Source organism: Sarcophilus harrisii, chromosome 5 (assembly GCF_902635505.1).
Source record: "Sarcophilus harrisii chromosome 5, mSarHar1.11, whole genome shotgun sequence".
NCBI classification, from domain to species: Eukaryota; Metazoa; Chordata; class Mammalia; order Dasyuromorphia; family Dasyuridae; genus Sarcophilus; species Sarcophilus harrisii.
This window is the reverse complement of record NC_045430.1, coordinates 149364677-149385701: the sequence shown is the minus strand read 5'-3', so window position 1 is coordinate 149385701 and position 21025 is coordinate 149364677. Positions and strand designations below refer to the sequence as shown.

The 21025-nt window shown below is 34.2% G+C and overlaps 1 protein-coding gene across 4 annotated transcripts in view; it reads left to right on the top strand.

Moving 5' to 3' along the window:
- The window catches only part of PUS7 (pseudouridine synthase 7), a 48702-nt gene that overhangs the window by 2260 nt on the left and 25417 nt on the right, over positions 1-21025 (top strand). For 3 of the 4 annotated variants that reach the window (XM_031938745.1, XM_031938744.1, XM_031938746.1), the window contains 5 exons: positions 5475-5892; positions 7856-7940; positions 8057-8158; positions 15088-15232; positions 19518-19535. In XM_031938745.1, the coding sequence (XP_031794605.1) occupies positions 5507-5892; positions 7856-7940; positions 8057-8158; positions 15088-15232; positions 19518-19535 (736 nt within the window). In that variant the 5' untranslated portion in view covers positions 5475-5506. The remainder of the gene's footprint in view (positions 1-5474; positions 5893-7855; positions 7941-8056; positions 8159-15087; positions 15233-19517; positions 19536-21025) is intronic. The other variant, XM_031938747.1, reaches the window with a different exon arrangement.

Below are 21025 nucleotides of genomic sequence, written 5' to 3'. Positions count from 1 at the left end.
CACTTCCATCAGAATACATCTTCCTACAGTATCGTTGTTGAAGTGTATAATGATCTCCTGGTTCTGCTCATTTCGCTTAGCATCAGTTCGTGTAAGTCTTGCCAATCCTCTCTATATTCATCCTGCTGGTCATTTCTTATAGAACAATAATATTCCATAATATTCATATACCACAATTTATTCAGCCATTCTCCAATTGATGGGCATCCATTCATTTTCCAGCTTCTAGCCACTACAAACAGGGCTGCCACAAACATTTTGGCACATACAGGTCCCCTTTCCCTTCTTTAGTATCTCTTTGGGGTATAAGCCCAGTAGTAGCACTGCTGGGTTAAAGGGTATGTACCGTTTGATAACTTTTTGGGCATAATTCCAGATTGCTCTCCAGAATGGTTGGATTTGTTCACAGTTCCACCAACAGTGCATTAGTGTCCCAGTTTTCCCACATCCCCTTCAACATTCATCATTATTTTTTCCCGTCATCTTAGCCAATCTGACAGGTATATAGTGGTATCTCAGAGTTGTCTTAATTTGCATTTCTCTGATCAATAGTGATTTGGAACACTCTTTCATATGAGTGGTAATAGTTTCAATTTCATCATCTGAAAATTGTCTGTTCATATCCTTTGACCATTTATCAATTGGAGAATGGCTTGATTTCTTATAAATTAGAGTCAATTTTCTATATATTTTGGAAATGAGGCCTTTATCAGAACCTTTAACTGTAAAAATGTTTTCCCAGTTTGTTGCTAAGGAAGAACTTTTTAAGTGAATTCTTGTTCACAGATAAGAGTAGCTGATTGGCAGTGGAAAGTATAAAGAAAGACTCATCTTCCTGAATTCACATCCAGTTTCTGTGGCTTATTAGCAGTGTGACCTTGGGCAAACTGCTTAGCCCTATTTGCCTCAGTTGCCTTCTATACAAAATGAATTGGAGAAGTAAATGGCAAACTACTCCAGTGTCTTTGCCAAGGAAAACCCCCAAAATGGGGTCAGGAAGACGTATACAACTTAACAAAAAAAAAATATGATTAGAGAAGGTGGACTGGACTCTTGCCAATAATTCTATAAAGAGGATAAGAAAGAAGTTGGAAAAGATGCTTTCTAGGATTTCTTCCAATTCTTTAAGAGTTTATGAACTGTGTGATTTACTTTTTTTAAAAAAATGAATTTTGGGGCAGCTAGGTGGTACAGCCCCAAAGTCAGGAGGAGCTGAGTTCTAATTTGGCCTCAGACACTTAATACTTCCTAGCTGTGTGACCCTAGGCAAGTCACTTAACCCGAAATGCCTCAGCAAAAAAAAAGCAAAAATAAAAATAAAAATAACTTTTTTCAATCAACAGACATTTCTTCCTCATTTAAAAAAAAAGATAGAAAAACAATAAATACACATAGTCTATTTTACTTTTTACATCTGTGCAGGAGGAATACGTGGATGAAGAGTTATGTAGTATTGGTAATGAGAATTGTATGGTTTTGTCTTCTGGACTTAGACCTGAAAATGGATTGGAATGGATCTGAGAATCTGATCTGTCTGTGCTGAGCTGCTTCTAACAGGGCATCTTTCCTTTCTCATCTCATATGGTTTTTCTTTCCATGTCTTCCATAGAGTGTGTTCATATTACCCCTTCTTTTGCTTCATGACCAATCATACATATTTTGGATATACTTTAATGGAGCTTTATTGATCTCTCCTCATGCAGAGTGCTACTCATCCATGGTTAATCCACCAGGCAGTCCTCTTGGCCATATCTTTCTGTAAATCCCATATAACTTTTGGGTGACCTTCCACTAGACCTCTTGACGTTTACATAGATAGCAATGAAGTATACATGAATTATTCATTAGTTTATCACTCGTATCTAGCATTTTGTCCTTTTACATTCTCCCCCACACACATATATGAATATATATATTTATGCATACATATGCGTCTTATTGCCTTTTTATTCCCCCTAAACACTTCTTTGTTGGTAACATGTTACAGTATATTCATAAATACCATCTATCTCTTTTTAGTCCTTTGGGTAACCTGCAACTTTGGGAGAATGTGATATTTAATTACTGAGGCTGATGTAGCATCATTAGATGAATATTGATGTTAAAAAGATGCATGTTTCAGGAAGAAGATTAGGGTCATGAAAAGGCTTTGCATAGTTTTTCTAAACTGGTTTTCCTTTTAGTCAATTTTTGGCCCAATCCATTGTCCATCAAACACACATCCTAAAATTAGACAAACTCTATGGACATTCAACTGCTGCCTACTATTGTTCATCCTTCCTTCTCAGAGGACTGTTACTATCAAGAGAGTGATGTCCTGACTCGCAAGTGAATTGGATTTAAGTGAGGCAAAGCTATGCCATATCTTTGGTCTCGTTATCTCCTCCAGATTGCTTGGATTCCAGTGGCAAGACATAGGTCAAGATGACTGGCAAGTTTTGTATTTGGAGTCAGAGAACCGAAGTTTTTGACCTAGTTCACTACCTTTGTGACTGTGGTCATATTTCTTAATTTTTCTGTTCCTCTTCTTTTTTTTTTTTTTCTTTCTTTTTGTTCTTCATCATCGTTTTCATTGTCAAATGAATGAATGAATAAAGAATTTCTTAAGCCTACTATGTACAAAGCTCCTTTCTAAACTGCAGAGACACAAATGAAAAATTATACAGTCATTGTTCTCAAAGTATTCCCATTCTAATGGGGCAGAGAACATATATGGAAGATTTCACCTGAAACTCAAGTAGAAGAGAGTTCCACCTTAGGTTACAGCAGCAAAGTAGATAATAAAGTCATTTCATCTGATTAAAATCATGTCTGTAAAATGCAGTGATTGGACAAGATGACCCCGAGGGGCACTGAGATGTGAATCTAGGATCCTAAAATTTCTCAATGCCCTCATGATTGTCATAGCCAATAGCCCTCTTTATATGGGCTATCCCAAAAATCATAGTATAGTGGTCAGTGATGAAGAAGAATTTGTTAGAATGGAATCTGTATCCTTTTTTCATCTGTTGTCTTCCTTTTAGTTTCATCCTTAAATACTTAAATGCTCTAACTCAGATGGGTTTCATGCCAAGCTTTCTATAAACTTTTTTTTTTCTCTATTGCTTTTAGATGTTTTAGGAAGCAGTAGTGCTGATAATTTTATCCAGCTAGTCAGTCAGCAAGAATTGTTAATTCCCTTCTGTGTATCAGGCACTGTGCTACTTACTGAGAATATAAAGACAAAAGTGAAATTGCCCTACCTTCAAGGAGTGCATAGTCTATCCTTGGTAAAATCTTATAAATGAGTTTATATTCCAAAACCATTGTTACCACTGTCTGCAATCTTTCTCCACCTGGCAAGAAGATCACATCTTTGGTGACTGAGGTAATTAGTTTCTAGAGTCTTTTGGTTTCCTTATTGTGGCAATCAATTTATATATATGAATTCCTTTAGGAAATAGTCATAGGTGATCTCATTGTTGTTTTGTGCATTTTCCACTAAATCTAGATGAAATTGCCTTGCCTGTATGTATATTATATTTTTTCTTCTATTTTCATATATGTATCTGTCTTTTCTAAGAAATTGGTAGTCTGAACATGATTTGGAAATGACTGATATAAATAAATAACTGTTTTAAAAATATTAAGTATCACTTATTCTTTATGGTGTTACTTGGTATATCAGTGCTTCTTGACATTTTTGAAGATAATATTCATGTTTATATAGATCCTAGAGGACATAGCTTTAAGTTTCGCTCCAATACTTTGTACTTGTGTGACCTTAGTCAATAATCTCTTTGGGTTTCTTCTTCTGTAAAATGAAAGGGTTGCATGAGATGGTTTCTAAGGTTTTTTTTCCTACTCTAAATCTATAATTCTATGATCTTAAGTTAAGGGGCTTTTTTTTTTTTTAAAACTGGACCTGTGATTTTTGTTCTTATTATAGAGAAATTCCAATAAGTCAACTTCTTTGCATTGCCACTTTGATTTAGAAAACAGTAGATTGGGATTGAAATCTCAGACCGAAATTCAGATCCTATCTTTGTTGCTTCTTATTTGCAGGACCTCCAGGGCCCTGAGAAGTTATTTGCTCAGGTACACACAGCCAATATATGTCAGAGGTGAAAATGCAGCTTATATGTTGCTGACTCCAAGACCAACTCTCTCCACTACAAGCTTCTTCTTCAATGTGAAATTTTTATACTGACTAGAAGTCTTCAGCCTCTTATTTTGTTTCTTACTGCTGAACTATGTTTTCAGCATATTTTTTCACTTATCATATTCACCTTTGCATAAAATTGACCAAGTAATAAAGTGCCTGTTGATTTTATTTAGAAGATCTTGAGTTCTTCATGGAATTTCTTTACCTCATTATTCTCAGCAGTAGATAATTGACACACAAACTATGGTTTTCTTTGTGCTGTCCTTTTTGCAAAAATGTTTACCAGGAATATTGAAATTTAAAGTGATCATTTCTTATGAAATGTGTCTTATTGCCTTTGAATACATGATAAAACCAACTCTTATTTTCCTCTTCAAGGAAAGCTTGTGAGTCATCCCTCTGACTTTCTTTAGTCTTTCTTTTATCATAGTGCCAAGAGATATGTGATGTTGAAAAGTTGGTTACTGAATAAGAATCTCACATTTAGAGTAAAAGAAGAAATATTAATGTTTATAGGTGGTATAAAAATGAAGTGATTCTCAGTATCCTTTCCTCTCTTCTTTGCCATTTGAGCACTATGAGCTATTTTGTTTTAGTTTGGGTTTCCATGGCCAAAGAATTTGCCAAGCGATGAACCATATGATAATAAAACTTATTGGATCTAGGAAGACAGAAAGTCTGTTTCCAAACTATACTTTAAATCTTCCTCAGTCTGAAAGAGTTTATGCTTCACTTACAAGTCACCTTCATAAACCTAGGGGTCACCTCCACAATATGACAAATCAGAAGAGATGTAACATTTTGTGGAGATATGAATGCAATACTAAGAAATGAATTCCACTGGTTTATTTCAGTATTGTTTTCAGTAAACAAGCTAGGGTTATTTAAAAATCCACTTAAGATTCCTGGGGGAAGAATGTATCAGTGATCATAGATTTGGAACTGCAAAGAATTTTAGAAACATCCAGAAAAAGAACTATGGAGACTGAATATGGATCAAAGCAGAGTGTTTTTGTTTTTGTTGTTGATGTTTGTGTTTCTTTTTCCTTTTTGACCTGATTTTTTTTTTTTTGCACAGCATGATAAACATGGAATTATATTTAGAAGAATTATACATCTTTAACCTATATTAAATTGCTTGCTGTTTTAGTGAAGGAGGAGGGGAGGGAGAAAAATTTGAAACACAAAGTTTTGTGACGATGAATGTTAAAAACTACCTTTGCATGTATTTGGAAAAATAAAATATAATTTTACAAAAAAGATATACTTGTTGAATTGGAACATCTTAAAATATTTATGTTCTTCTTTATTCTCTTCCCTTTCTCCAAAGATTATATTAGATGCTATCTTGGGACCTTAAAAATGGAGACAGTGGAAGTGACGGGAGTATCTATGAAACGTTCTCTTTCCAGTGATGATCTAGCTCAAGCTGATGAAGCTAAAAGACAAAAGGTCTCAGAATGTCATTTAGCTAAAGACCAAGAGACTTTGGATAATGACTGTGTCCTGAGCAATGTGACCAGACAATCTGAAACCACAACTGCTGGAAAAAGTAGAAATAACGTTGAGGCCCAGATTGAAGAAGAGGAGGAGGAGGAAGATGGACTTTTGGAAGAGGAAGAAGAGGAGGAGGATGGAGAGGGAGAGAGCTTTGCTGATATGATGAAATATGGACTCACCGAGGTTGATGTTGGTATCACAAAGTTTGTGAGTTCTCATCAAGGCTTCTCAGGAATCTTAAAGGAGAGGTATCTTTACTTTGTATATAATTGATTTGGCTAGGCTGTGTGTGGAGCTGAAATTCATTTCTAAAAGCACAACCAGTAAATTCCTATACTCCATTTCTATTTAATCTGGTAGCTTTAAGATTAAAATATTTGATATTTAGCAGGAGGGAAAGAGTAGGCCAGAGTGTGAAATGGTGTTTTGTCAGTTGGATTATGTTAGGATCTCCATACAAATAATTCCCATTTCTATAGATCTAATCCTAGTTTCTCTCCTGAATTGAACTCCCATATCACCGACTGTTGTCTATTTGTCTGTTGGACATTTTGAGCTGAATTCCCTGTAGGCATCTCAAACTCACAATGTCCAAAACAAAACTCACTATTTTTTCAAACTGCCCCATATTTCAAACTTTTCTATTTCTGTCAGTGGCACCATTACCTCTCTAGTCACCCAGCTTTTCAACCTCAGTGGCATCCTTGATTATTCCCTTTCCCTTAGCCTATGTATCTATAGTTGGCCAAATCTTGACATTTCTGCCTCTACAACTCATCTCATCTGCTCCTGTCTCATGTAACCCACCACCACCACCCCCTAACTTAGACTCTCGTACCTCATTAAATTCTAGTGATTCTTTGTTACTACTAGGATTAATCATAAACTCCTTGGGCATCTAAACTTTAATTGACCTGGGCCCAAATTATTTTTCTAATCTTATCAGACATTATTACCCTTCATATGCCCTATAGTCTAATTAAATTGAATTTCTTATTGTTTCTAATATGTGGCATTCCACATTTCCAGTGATATACTATCTACATGCCTTTGGCTGTCCCCCTTGCCTAGGACAAATTACCTCATTTCCGCCTCTTAGAATCCTCAGGACCTTCAAGATTTAGCTCTTGTAGTGCCATCTTTTGTCTCCAGTCGAATCCCACTTTCCCAGCTGCTTGTGCCTTCAGTCCTTAGCTCTTATTTCCTTTTGTTTCTGGATGTACATATATATTCATGATAATAAATAACTTCCTTGAATTCCTTCTTTGTATGTCCAGTGTTTAGCACTATGGTTGGCCTATAGTAAATGCTTAATAAGTGGTTTTTGATTGATTGCTTGATAGCTTCATTTATGTGCTCTGGGTTTTGCTGTCAAGGAGTCCTAATTTATAATTCATGTGCAAATAATGCTGCTGATAATTTCCAAAACAACTACTTTTATTAAGAGGGTTAAAGTTTTCTTCTGGAATTTTAGAACTTAATTTCTCTAGCTCCTCTTGCCCCATGTTTTCACAGAAAATACTTAAACAAATTTCACAATTTTTCAAGTTTTCACATTTTTTTTCTCCCTATTCTGATTAGGATCTTTTATTTCATTGCTTTAGGGAATTCTTGGTGAGAAAATCTCCATGAATTCAGCTCAATAATGAATGTGTAACTTTATAGTTTTAGAATATTGCTTATGGCTTTGAAAGTTTGTGACTTACCCAGAATCTCAGAGCTAGTTGAGGTCAGAGACAAGACATGAAAAAGTTCAAATCTTCCCAATTCTAAGACTAGTCCTCTAGCCATTACTTCCAAGCTACATGGCTTCTTGTTGAAATTATTGTGATTTTTCAAAAAAGAGTGACCTAAATTAATACAGTTTTACTCTGTTTTACCTTATATTTAATGCTAATTCTTACTTGTATAGACCAAGAAAAAAATCATAAATTGAAGTTTTTCTACTTTTCTGCAGGATTACCATAAAAGCCCACAAAACCTATTTATTACACTGCCCAGTTCATATTGTATACAAGTAAACATTCATTAAGAAAAAAAAAAAAACATCATAATAATGATTCCTTGTATCTTAATAGTGAAAGTGGAGAAAATTAGCAGTTTTAGCCTGTTCAGAGCTTTTATTGACATTTTTGACTGCTTCTAAGTGTGATTTTGAAATTTAATGAAAAATTGAAAGCTTGTTTACTTGCCTTTTTTTTTTTTTATCAGATATTCTGATTTCATTGTTCATGAAATAGGGAAAGATGGCCATATAAGCCATTTGGATAACTTATCTGTGCCAGTGGATGATGAGGTAGATACAGATTTCTTTAACAGTTACTGATTTTAGTAAGATTATTTTATTTTCCTGCTTTACAGATTTCTTTTTTCTTTCTTTTCTTTTTTTTTTTTTTTTTTGTCATTTTAAAGGATCCTTCTGAAGATGCATTTACTGTTTTGACAGAAGAAAATAAGCAGCGTTTGGAGGAACTTCAGCTTTTTAAGAATAAAGAAACTAGTGTAGCGATTGAGGTAAATAACAGAAAAAAACTTGTGAAGAATTTTACCAGTATTTCTGCATTATCTTTTTGGAGTAGAATGTGATTACAGCACCATTGAAGGCAGACTTTTTTTTTTTTTTAATAGCTTTTTATTTACAGGATATATACATGGGTAACTTTACAGCATTAACAATTGCCAAACCTCTTGTTCCAATTTTTCACCTCTTACCCCCCCACCCCTCCCTAGATGGCAGGATGACCAGTAGATGTTAAATATATTAAAATATAAATTAGATACACAATAAGTATACCCGACCAAAAGCGTTATTTTGCTGTAGAAAAAGAATCAGACTCTGAAATATTGTACAATTAGCTTGTGAAGGAAATAAAAATGCAGGTGTGCATAAATATAGGGATTAGGGAATTCAATGTAATGGTTTTAGTCATCTCCCAGAGTTCTTTTCTGGGCATAGCTAGTTCAGTTCATTACTGCTCCATTAGAAATGATTTGGTTGATCTCGTTGCTGAGGATGGCCTGATCCATCAGAACTGGTCATCATCTAGTATTGTTGTTGAAGTATATAATGATCTCCTGGTCCTGCTCATTTCACTCAGCATCAGTTCATGTAAGTCTCTCAGGCCTTTCTGAAATTATCCTGTTGGTCATTTCTTACAGAACAGTAATATTCCATAATTTTCATATACCACAATTTATTCAACCATTCTCCAACTGATGGACATCCATTCAGTTTCCAGTTTTAGCCACTACAAAAGGGCTGCCACAAACATTCGTGCACATACAGGTCCCTTTCCTGAAGGCAGACTTTTTAATATTGCTAACATAAATTATGTTATTTGTACATCTTCAGCATAACCACTTTACAGTGAAACATTGGAATTTTGGCAGTTCCTCTTTTTAAATATGTTTTGGCCTTCAGTGGTATGGTGAATAGAGTTTTGGACCTACAGTCAGGAAGACCTAAGTTCAAATGTGGTGTCAGACACTAACTGAGAAAGTTACCTTTTTCTGTCTAGCTACTTTAAAGCATCTGTTTCCCAAAATCGTTATGAGAATCAAGTTAGATAATATTTGTAAAGATGTAGTGTCTGGCACATAGTAGGCTTTTAATAAATGCTTGTGTTATTCCCTCCCAAGTCCTTAAATTCAATGGTCATTGTGAAGATTAAATGAGGTAATATTGTAAAGTGATTTGCAAACCTTAAAATGCTATATAAATGTTAGTTATTTTTGAATGTTTATATAAGTGTTAAAGTTATTTAACGTTCACCTTGAAAATTCAAGGACATTTCCTAATTTAAAAACAAAAACTGTGGTCCTTTAGACTTATTTCCTTTTAGATTCCTTAAATGTTCTTTGGGGCAGGTGGTGTATTAGAGAGAGTGCCAGATCTAAAGTTTGGAAGAGTCATCTTCCTGAGTTCAATCTGGCTTCAGCACTTCTAGCTGTGTAATTCTATCTGAGTCACTTAACTCTATTTCCTTCAGTTTCCTAATTTGTACAATGAGTTGGAAAAGGAAATGGCAAACCTCTGTATCTCTGCCAAGAAAACCCCTGCTAGGGTCATGAAGGGTCAGGACTGAACAACAGCAAAATGTTCTTTATCCTACTCTATTTGCCTAGGTGGTTGGAATTTAACCCTAGGTATTCCTGGTTAGGCCAGACTCAGGTTAGGCCTCTATTAGCTTAGGTTTAATATTGGAATGAAATGAAATATTCATTGATGAAGTAAGAGTGAACTACAGGAGATTTATCTCCTAGGTAAGAAAGAATATTTTAAGGACACTGCAAGTTGATTCAGCTGACTGAACTCCCCTGCCTCTGGGTTGCTCAGGATGATCTTCCATGATTAGAAAGAGGCTGGCACTTCCTGGCTATTTGTACTTAGGTGACTAAGAAGTGATTTCAGCAATCTAAGCCTTTTGTATTCAGAGCCAATCAAATCTCAAGGGCAGTTTCAACATCTTTTACTGAAACACTAGTTTAATTTGCACGGGAGTTGACTTTAGAATATTGCTCCAATCCATTAGACATCTTATAAATCCTTAGAGGGGTAATTGGATTGGAGTTGGGTTCATCTTATATTAGTGACTGTCATTATTATCACTATTATTAGTAATAATAATAAATCACATTTATCTAGCACTTTGCAGTGTTGTAGTATGGCTCCTCTTCCCTTTCTCCCAACCAGAAAAATTATTAATCTAGTACCTTATCCTGTTGTGGAGGTAACCTTGAGATCTGCAAGGATGTGCTTATCAGAAAAAAAAAGTCTGACAGTTTCTAGCAAGCTGGAAAGGCTTCAAGTCTGGTCTCAGGGACAGGATGTGTTTGTTGTGTGAGGAAAGCATCTCATTATTCAGTTGGCCAGTGCTTGTTGAATTTTGTTGTAAGTCAGAGATTTAAGAAACGGGCAGAAGTTCAGCATTGCTCTAGTATATGGCCCCTTCCTCTTCCCTGTTTCTTTCTCTCTCTTTATTTACAAATGGCTGCAAACATGGAATCCTGGTATTCTCAGATTATCTATAAGCATCAATTTACCTGTTGGTAAAGTTAGTGTGCGATCTAGGTTTATAACTAGTGAATGGATACAGACTCAGAGAATATTAGTAGATAGGACTTTAGATGGATGATCTAGGCTCAGTCCCAGAGACATGACTTGTTTTGCCCAGGATTACAGAGTTTATAAGTAGAATTTTTGGCACCTGAGCCCAGGCTTTCTGAGTATTGTCAGGTAGTACATTTTTGTACTACCTGAGTACAAAATATGTACACCATATTTCCTTCACTGGATATATTGAACCATAGCCACATTGGCATTCTTGCTAAAAATAAAAACAAAATTAAAAGAGGTTGCCATTAAATGAAGGAAGAGGGATATCTTATCGACTCTCAGAGGGGTAAATTGGCAGAGTTTAAATCCCATGAATAGAATAGAAAGATTTCATGGGACAATTGGTGACTTCATCTCAGAGAGCTCATGACCATGTATTACCAAACATACCATCATGAAAATTATAACTTCCATTCCAACAGCTGTTGTAGAAGATGAAAATGGAAACATTTTTTGAAGGATTTAATGAGGTTCTATAAACTTAGTTAATATATACCTTTGTATTTCTTCTGTGTGCAGGTAGTATACAAGGTTAAGATGAAAATTCTATAAGAAGATAAGGTTTAGGGAAAAAAGATATTATTCTGGATCAGAAATTAAAGATTAAATGGAATTCAGAAACTGCCCCATTCATGCCTTCGTGACATATATGTTTCCTTCAAGAAGAGAATTTAGAAGCTAATGAACATGGTAAACATAAAGAATGAAATTGATTTTATCTTTTTATCCCAGAGTTTAGTGTTAAATGGTTAGAACTGAGATCAAAAAAAGCAACAAATTGGAAGGAAAAGTGTATTTAAGAAGAGACTGTTTGAAAAGAGCTGTTTTATTCTATTCAGGCAAGCCATCAACTCTGAAAAAGGGAAATGGGCAAAAATAAAGATAGTACTCTTATCACCATTTCTTAACAATTTTTAGCCAAGAGGAAGCAGAATGTAGTGGATAGTGAGCTGGTTTCACAGCCTGAAAGAACTGGGTTCAAGTCTCATTTTTGACACTTCCTCTTCTTGTGACCCTGGACAAATTACTTAGCCCTTCAGTGCACTGAGATGATTTTCTAAGTCTGTAATTGACAGCAAAGGTACTGACGTGCATTGATGGAGATAGTTGCCTCACTTGGGAATTCCCTATACCAATAAATTTACAGGTCCCTGTCTCCTTCCATTTTCAACAATGGAAAATAGTTACCATGGAGAAGTTCTAAGACAGCTTTAGTCAGCAAATGTGGTCTGTGTTGAACAGAAACATACAAAGCCAGTGATAGTTCAGAGAACAAGAACTTGTGCAAAATATTATAACAGAGGAAGGTAGAAGATTATGAGCTGTATTGCTTCAAAAAATAATTAAGTGGAAGGGAAAACAAGTCTACAGAGAGCTTGGCATGAGACCCAGCAGAATCAAATCATCCCAAGAGCATTTATAACTCAAATTGGAAAAAATAAAACATGTCTACCAGTATTTCTGCAGTGTGATCTGTTCTCATTGGTGACAATATTGAAATCAGCATTTTTCATCCCTGCCACCTAAGCATGCCATAGACTGAGCAGAATAATGCTTAAAATCATGGTGCAGTGGAAAGAGAACTGAGTTTAGATTTTAACTCTGCTGCTTGCTCCACTTAAGTGAGTCAGCTAGGTGAAGCCGTGAATACAGCTTGGGGTCTGAGTCAAGACTTTTGTTATTGTTGAGTTGATTTATTGTATCTGAGGCTTCATGACTCCATTTGGAGTTTTCTTGACAGAGCTACTTAAGTAGTTTGTCATTTCCTCCTTCTGCTCATTTTACAGATGAGGAAACTGAGGCAAACCAGGTTAAGTGAGTCACACAACTAGTAAGTATCTGAGGCTGGATTTGAACTCACATCTTATTGACTTATTAATAGATACTTAATGCTCTATGCACTGAGTCACTTAGCCGATTAGAGTCAAGAATACTTGAGTTCAAATCTAGCCTCAAGACACTTACTACCTGTGTCTAAGTTTACCTCCTGTGTTTCCTTATATGTAAAATGGGCATAATAACACACCTCAGAGTTTCTGTGAGAATCAAATGAGAATAATTATTGAGTACTTACTTAGCTCAGTGTCTGGCTCATATAGTAAGTGCTCTATTAATGTTAGTTATTATATAACTTTTGGGCAAGACAACTAACTTTTTTGTTACTTCTATTTCCTCATCTGTAACATTGAAGCAGTTATAGAGGGTGATCTCTTAGGTTTATGTAAGATCTAAATCTTTGATCTTAAAATGAAGTTAGGAATGGCTAGACCTGACCAGATAAGGAATATGTGCGGGGGGTAGGATATGATTTTAAAGACAAGTTTGCAAGCTCTCTCAAAGAGGGGAAGAGTTCAGCTATTGGAAGAGAATTTAAAAACAAAAGTCACTTATTGCAATAGTCCATCTCCCTCTTCTTTCTGCCTTTGGGAAGTGCTAGTGCATGGTAATTTAACCAAAGGTGACTTGAAAGACATCAGGGACTTTTTGTCTATTTTACTGCTTTTTAAATCTCTGTAATGAGTTTTGGTGTTGTGTTGTGTTTTGTTTTGTTTTGTTTTTGTAGGCAATTGAGATTAAGTAACTTGTTCAGAGTCACAGAGTAATTAATATGTGGCTGAGGCTGGATTTGAACTCAGGACCTCCTGATTCCAGAGCCAGTGCTCTATTCACTGTGCCACCAACTGCCCTTCTGTACTGACTTTTAAAAATACATTTTTTTTTTGAAGCTTTTTTCCTTTAATGTCAGATAAGAGAATATGTAAAAGCATTTTGCAAACCTTTAATTACTGCATAGCTATTAGCTGATTTTTATACTTTTATTGCATTTTATTTCTATATCTGTATATATGTATGTGTATGTATATACACACACACACACACACACACACTTATATAGAAGAATCTAGGTGGCATAATGGATAGAGCATTGGACCAAAAATCAGGAAGACCCGATTTTAAATTCAGCTTCAGATACTTATTAGCTGTGTGATCTTGGGCAAGTCATTTAATCACTATTTGTCTGCTTCCTTCACTGTAAAATGGGGGTAACTGTAGCATCTACCTCTTAGGGTTTCTGTGAAGGTGCAGTGAGATGATATTTTTAAAGCACTTAACATATTGATATATAGTACACCCTGTATAAATGCCAACTATCATCATTAGTCCTATTAAATCCTCTGAATGCTGATTTATTGTTATATTAATTTAGATCAAGCCCTGGAATACATTAAATCATTTTCATTAAAAACCTTATCTGTTTGAAAGAAATTTGTCTTACCATCACAGAAGGAAAAAAAAGATTTAAGAAAAGCATTTTATCAACTCTTTCTTAAACTATTTTGATAGCCTCCTAATTGGCCTACTTACCTTCGCTATTTCACCCTCCCAGCAGCTGTCAGAGTGACATTCATAAAGCGCATGGCTTATCATGCTGTTTCTCTCCTTAGAGAGCTCCAGTGATTTCCTTTAGCTTCTAGGAAAAATATGAATTTTTCTGCTTGGCATTCAGTGCCACTTTCCAGTCTTGCCCAGTGCTAAAACATTGCCAGGCACATACTAGGCACTTAAATTAATATTCACTGCATGATTGGTTCTTGCTTTCTTTTCCAGGTTTATACTGGCTATCTTGTTCTTTCTTAGGTAACATTCCATCTTCCATTCCCCATTCCCTGAAATGTCTTTTCCCCTCTGCTCTGCCTCTTAAAATTCCTGTCTTTCAAATCTAAACTCACAGGGCTCCTAAATGAGTCCTTTTCTTGAACTCTTTAGTGACTATTGTCTCCCCCTCTAAAAAATTGTGTGCATTGTATATCATGTATTTCCTTGTAGATGCACACATTGTTTTCTCCCAACAATATAAACTTCTAGATGACAGAGATTCTTTCTTTTTGTCTTTGCATCTCTTGTACCTGAGCTCACATCTAGCTTCATATTTATTAGCTGTATGACTGAACACAGGTCACTTAACTTAATTGCTTTAGTTTCCTCATATGGAAAATGAAAGATACCATTTTCTGAGGGTTATTATAAGGATCAAATAAAATGATCTTTGTAAAGCACTTAGCACAGTGCTTGGCACATAGTAGGTACTATCTAAATGTTAGCTATTATTATTTTAATTATGTTATTATTTTATTACAAATGTTATATTATCAGTATTTTAAACACTTCCAATTTAGATGCTGAGTTCATTAAAATGTAATGAAGATAATAGCATTTATGCAATGTCTATTATGCTATAATAATTTTTATTATTAACATCTGATATTGTGTCTGGTACATTAATAGGTGTTAAAGAAATTCTTGTAGATTAATATTTTTGTTGTAGGTTGTTGAAGACACCAAAGAGAAAAGAACTGTTATCCATCAAGCAGTGAAATCTTTGTTTCCCGGATTAGAGACAAAAACAGAGGAAAGAGAGGGGAAAAAATATATTGTGGCTTACCATGCAGCTGGAAAAAAGGCTTTGGCAAGTAAGTATGTGATTGTGTGTAACCTCGACACTTAAATTTAAGTTTAAAGAGGGATTGATACTTGTCCATTTTTAATTGACTTTAATTTTTGTTGAGTGAATGATATTCATGATGTCAATCCTTCAGAGAAGGTGAATATTATCCATTAAGAGATCAGAGCATTGTATGGGTTGTTGATCCAAGCCACAATGCTAGAACTAAATGATCTGCTTTGTCAAGATCCCTTTCTTTATGGACAAAGAATTTATACAATTTTTATGATTTACTAGAATAGTTTTTGGTAATTGGAACCTGAAGAGGATTGGACATAAATCTAGTAAGGAAGTGGGGAAAGTATTTCTTTGTTTTAAAGAAATTCATGTGAAATAAGAACAATGTCTTATTTATCTCAAAGTAATGTCTTTTAAAAGAAGATAATGACATAATGTGTGGAGAAAATGAAATATGTACCTGGTTTTAAAAAAGTAAATGTTGATTTTTCTCTTATTCATAAACAAATTGTTTAAATAACTTTGGGAAATTTCTGAACAAAACCTGAGACATTTTAGATATTCTTATTAAGAGATACATATACCAGTAAGGTTAGTTCATTTTATTATTAGTCAACAACACCCTTATTCAGTAATAAGATTAGAAAAAGATGTCAATAAAGGGTGTCTTAATCTAATTGATAAAGCAGTAAGAAAAAAAACCTAACAAACTTTTGATATTTTTATAGTTGCTTCTTGGAAATAACCATTTCCTTAGGGAAATGTATCTAATCTTGGCTTGTATGACATGTAACTAAAAGTGATTGGAATAATGAGTTCTGTTTTTGAGTGTTGTCATTATACCTTTTTTTATCTATTTCTTTTGCTTACGTCAAATGAATTTTCCATCTGTTCCCTTTGTATTTCTTCTACTTTCCATGTCTTCTGCCTTTCATGCAATTCCATAAGTTTGTACATAACCCACCACTTTGTTTCTTATGTTTCATTTCATAGTATCTTTTAATCAAGAGATGGTAGAGACTCTCAAGTCATGTGGCCCAGTTCTCTCATTTTACAGATGAGGAAACTGAGGACCAAGAAGTTTAAGTGGCTTGGCCGTAGATAGTTATATGTAATAAGTATTAGTGGGTGAATTCGAATCCCAGTCTTTTAACTACATGTCCATCTCTTCATTTCACAGAGAATCATAGAATGATTTCATAATTGGAAGGACCTGTGGTCCAAACAATACTCCCAGCACACCACTTTTTTACATGCTGGATTAGTGGTTACTGATTTAACATTTCCTGTCAGTTGTCCTTCAATTACATCTCTTTCTTCTCTGTCCCTTTTCTCTAATCCCAGTGCCACCACCTGGGTACAGGGTCTAATTTTCTTTTATTCAAAATGTTCTCTTACACTCTCTAGGAACAGAAAAGCAGTGCTATCAGAAGGTAGTAGAAACTAGATAGAGAAGACTGGAAACCATACCAGGTGTGTAATGGAAACAGAAAAGTGGAGGGTAGTAAAAGCCATTTAGCAGTTTACAAATGGCAGCACCCCCATAATCCCTCCTCCCTCCCAAAAAAAACTTCTCAGTGATATTTTAGTGAGTTGACCTTGAAATTGTGCTTAGCATTATGCTTGACACATAGTAGACCCTATGTAAATGCTTTTTCCCTTCCTTTCCCTCAATTTTCCAAAGTTAAACTCTTTCTATATTTCCAGAACTGCATTTATTTCTAAACCACGAAAAATTAAAAAAGGACTAAAGTATTTTCCATTCATCTAAATGTGTTACTTATACCTATACATATTCTATCTAAGAAATATTTACTTTAAATAGAGATATTATATCCTAAGTATCAAAAATTGTGTAGACTTCAATTGATAATAATAACCTATACTACTAATTTTGTGTTTAGAAAGCACTCTGATACCTTTACCTTTCAGACTACATGTTTACAAGGAACATCTCTCTTTTATGAGAAAACTGGAATTTAGACAGGTTAAGTAACAATGTGTATCTTGAAAGCCCAAGTTAGGACTTTCATTCATTCATTCATTTTTCTTTTTACACCATACTGTCTAATGGATCCCCAAATCATAGCAACATAGCTTCTCTCTTTAAATGACTATTTAAGTACTTGGCTATGAATATTATAGTAGTTTTAGTTGGTTTTTTCCTTAAGTAGTCTGAGGAACACAAATTGCCTAAAGTTTTACTTGGTTTCATTTCTGTAATTTTGTAACTAATATGTTGAGTTTAAAAAATTAAGGCAATTATTTCATGTCCCTAATACTTTTTTAATTTATTTGGGTTTTTTTACTTTTTTTTTTTGGCTGAAGCAATTGGGGTTAAGTGATTTGCCCAGGATCACACAGCTAGAAGTGTTAAGTGTCTGAGACCAGATTTGAACTCAGGTCCTCATGACTTCAGGATCAGCACTCTATCCAATGTGCCATCTAGCTGCCCCACTTTTTCTATTTTTAAGCTAAGTTTTAGTTCAGTTTTCTTCTCTATTTAATTGTTATTTAACTTTTCATTTATTTAATATTTCATATTATTTAATATATTATTATTTAATAAATATTTATTGAATTGAATTTGCAAGATAAATGCATCCTAAACAACATTTACTTTAAAGGAATTTCTGTAAAGTAGTTATATTTTTCATTGATTGTAATGATAAAACAGGGCAATTTATTAGAAGATTTTTTTTTCTCCATTAAAATATAATTTTGAAAGCCTTATTGAAGGACTAAAATAGGTAACTAGGTGATATACAGAAGAGTGTGTGAATCAGGTGCTAGAAAGATCTAAGTTCAAATCATGATCCAGGGCAAGTTATTTAGCTTCTTTCAGCTTAGCTTCTTCTGTTAAATGGAGATAATAAGAATACCCACCTCCCTGTTTTATTGTGAGGATAAAATGAGAAAATATTTGTAAACCTAAAAGTACAATAAAAATACTTTTATTATTACTAATGCCCCTGGTTTTAATGATGATAGTTGTTCAGCAGACTGTGCCAGGCTCAGCATTGTAATATAGTAGGAATTTTGGCTTGTAGAGAATTGTAGAACTACAACTTAAGTTTGCTTCTCTTTACTTAATAAGGAGAATTTTTCTTACCCGGGCTTCCAACCTATTTTCCTGCTTTCTTCCCTGGACAATAAACATCTTTCCCAAACTTGCAGTCACCATTCTTCACACATGCATCCCTCAGAACTCAGAATTTTGATTTCTTTTTACTTCTGAGAACCATGGCTTTGAGATCTGGGCATCAATATTAAACACCATTAGCAAGAGAATATTGTTGTCTGACCCATTAAACTCTGACCAGAAAAATTCCTTTGAGCCTAAATTGATGATTCTGAGCTATAAAATTTCCAATATTCTAGGATATATATATATATCAGGTGGGACCTGAACCTAATTCTCCCCTGGAGCTTTGGTGAAAATTTTGTAATACCTCTTCTAGATAAAAAAAAAACCCTAGAATATTGGAAATTTTAATTGTGTGTCTGAACTCTAAATACTTTGAAGTCATTAGATTCATCTCCTACCCAATTCTATGAAGTTTAAATTCTGTATATAATGTTTATTTACGCCATGAAACTTGTTTGTATTTTTCTGTGTTTTGATAAAGTGATAACTCTTTGCTTGTTATGTTTGTGCACTTACTAATTAAGAGTATGCAGGTATAGAAATGAAAACTTAAATTCCAGTAGATTGATTGTCTTTTGACATGTAGTATCTCCCTTTGTGACTAATCATTCCTTACAATTAAGTAAAATGCAGAATTTTTAGGTAAGAGACCAATTAAATTTCAGGAATTTTCATCAGTGGTCACTTTAAAAATTAATAATTATATAATTATGGTAATTATCTACAAGAAAGCAATACTGTGGATGGGGCAGTGTTTTATTTCACATCTTAAACTTTTCACTGAAAACTCTTAATTGGAGTCCCTCCTTATCTTGGGAAGGGTTCTTTTGTGGCCAGAACACATGCACATTCATGTACATACGAGTTTTTTATGAAGGTTTTATGTGTCATTAAACTACTAAGGTCCAATTTATTTTGTCTGCAGGGAGGTTTGTTACACTTTTAATTTATTTCACCCCACACACATTTATTGTTGCTTCCGCTGTGTTCCATTGCATAATTTTCTGAATTGCCATCACTACCACTGCTAGATGCCATCAAAATCTACATATAGTCATAATTTCTGCATGTTCACTTCTAAAACACTTTAATAATCTATAAATTAAATGTTGCTCTCTTATGCTCTTTTTGCTGTGCATTTGGACAGAGGTCAGAACCGCCACAGGTAAGAACTGTTGGCATTCCATGTAGATAAAATGAAATGCCAGTGATTTCTGATATATAAATTTGCTGGCTGAAAAGCTAATAAAAATCAGAAATTTCTGCTTCAATAACATAAAATTAGAAGGAACACCTAAGATAATTTTCTTCAGATTTTCAGAGGAATTTTTTTGGGGTGTAGAGGGAGGGTTTGGGAAAAGAAAACTTTGAAAAACCTTCCATACTTCACAATAAGGCAACATTTCATGCAGGTATTACTGCAGTCATACATTTGCTTTTAGATAATTTCACTTAATTGCTAGGGCAATATTCAGAACATTTATTTGATAATTCCTTTGTTGCTTATTCCTTAGCTGAAACCACAAGCCTGTAAGAATATCATTTGTTTCTTTTGTGAGACAGTTTTAAGCTGCAGCTTCAGCAAACAGAAGCCTTTTGGAAGAACACAATAAAAACATACAAATGGGTGAAATATTTTTTAAGAATAATCATCACTAAGAGATTGTTTATTTTATATCCTTTACATTTTTTCTGATTCTTAACCACTATGTATGAAATATGTGATTCTTATGTTTGTTCAGGTAACGTATATAATTAAATATCACGAGACCAAAGTATAGTACACAATGTTTAGTATAAAAAGATGTAGCCTGTTCATTGGTAGATTTTTTCAGACTTCTGTACCATTGAAATTTCAACATTGAGGCACAGTTCAAACCAAAACTTGTAAATTATTTAATCATAGATTTTCAGATAGATTATACAGCTTAGACCACACAACGATCTTCAGATAGCTTAAGTGTTTTAAAAATTGGCCCCTGGCAATTCATGAAATATATACTCCTATGGTAAGAAAAAATATCTTAAAAATTTAGAGTGCAATTTTGAAAGTTTATTTAGTCATATTTCATTCTTAATTTTTCTTTTTCTCCAGAAATGGTTAAACAGATTTTATATGCCAAAAAAAATTTCTCTTAGAGGTCCAGATTGATATACAGCTTATCTGGTGGTGGTATTAAACTTTTGAGAGGGAAGGAATATTTAGAAATGTTTTTTAAAATAAACAATTTTATATCATTTTTGAATAATTTCCATTCTTGTTATTATAGAGCATAAGACTTAATTCAGTCCTTATGAAAAATTACAGACCAGTGAATGTTAGGAAAACCTATTGTTATATATTTCAATTTAACTATAGCTTCCTATGAAACTGAGGGTGTTGATGCTCAGATGCCAGAAACACATTTTATAAATTGACTCTCCCAGAATTGATGATGCCTCTTATAATACTGTACAAGTGGAAGTCACTGCTCGGTTTATAGATATCTTTACAATATTTATATTTCATAGTAGTTGTAGCAAGTTAAGTGATTGTTCAAAGCCCTAAAGCAAGTTTTTGAAGATCCCAGGTCAGTTTAAAAAACCAATAACCTGTGTTGACTATTTAGATCAATTTCTTAATTCCAGGATTTAGGAACAAGTGATTGAGCACTC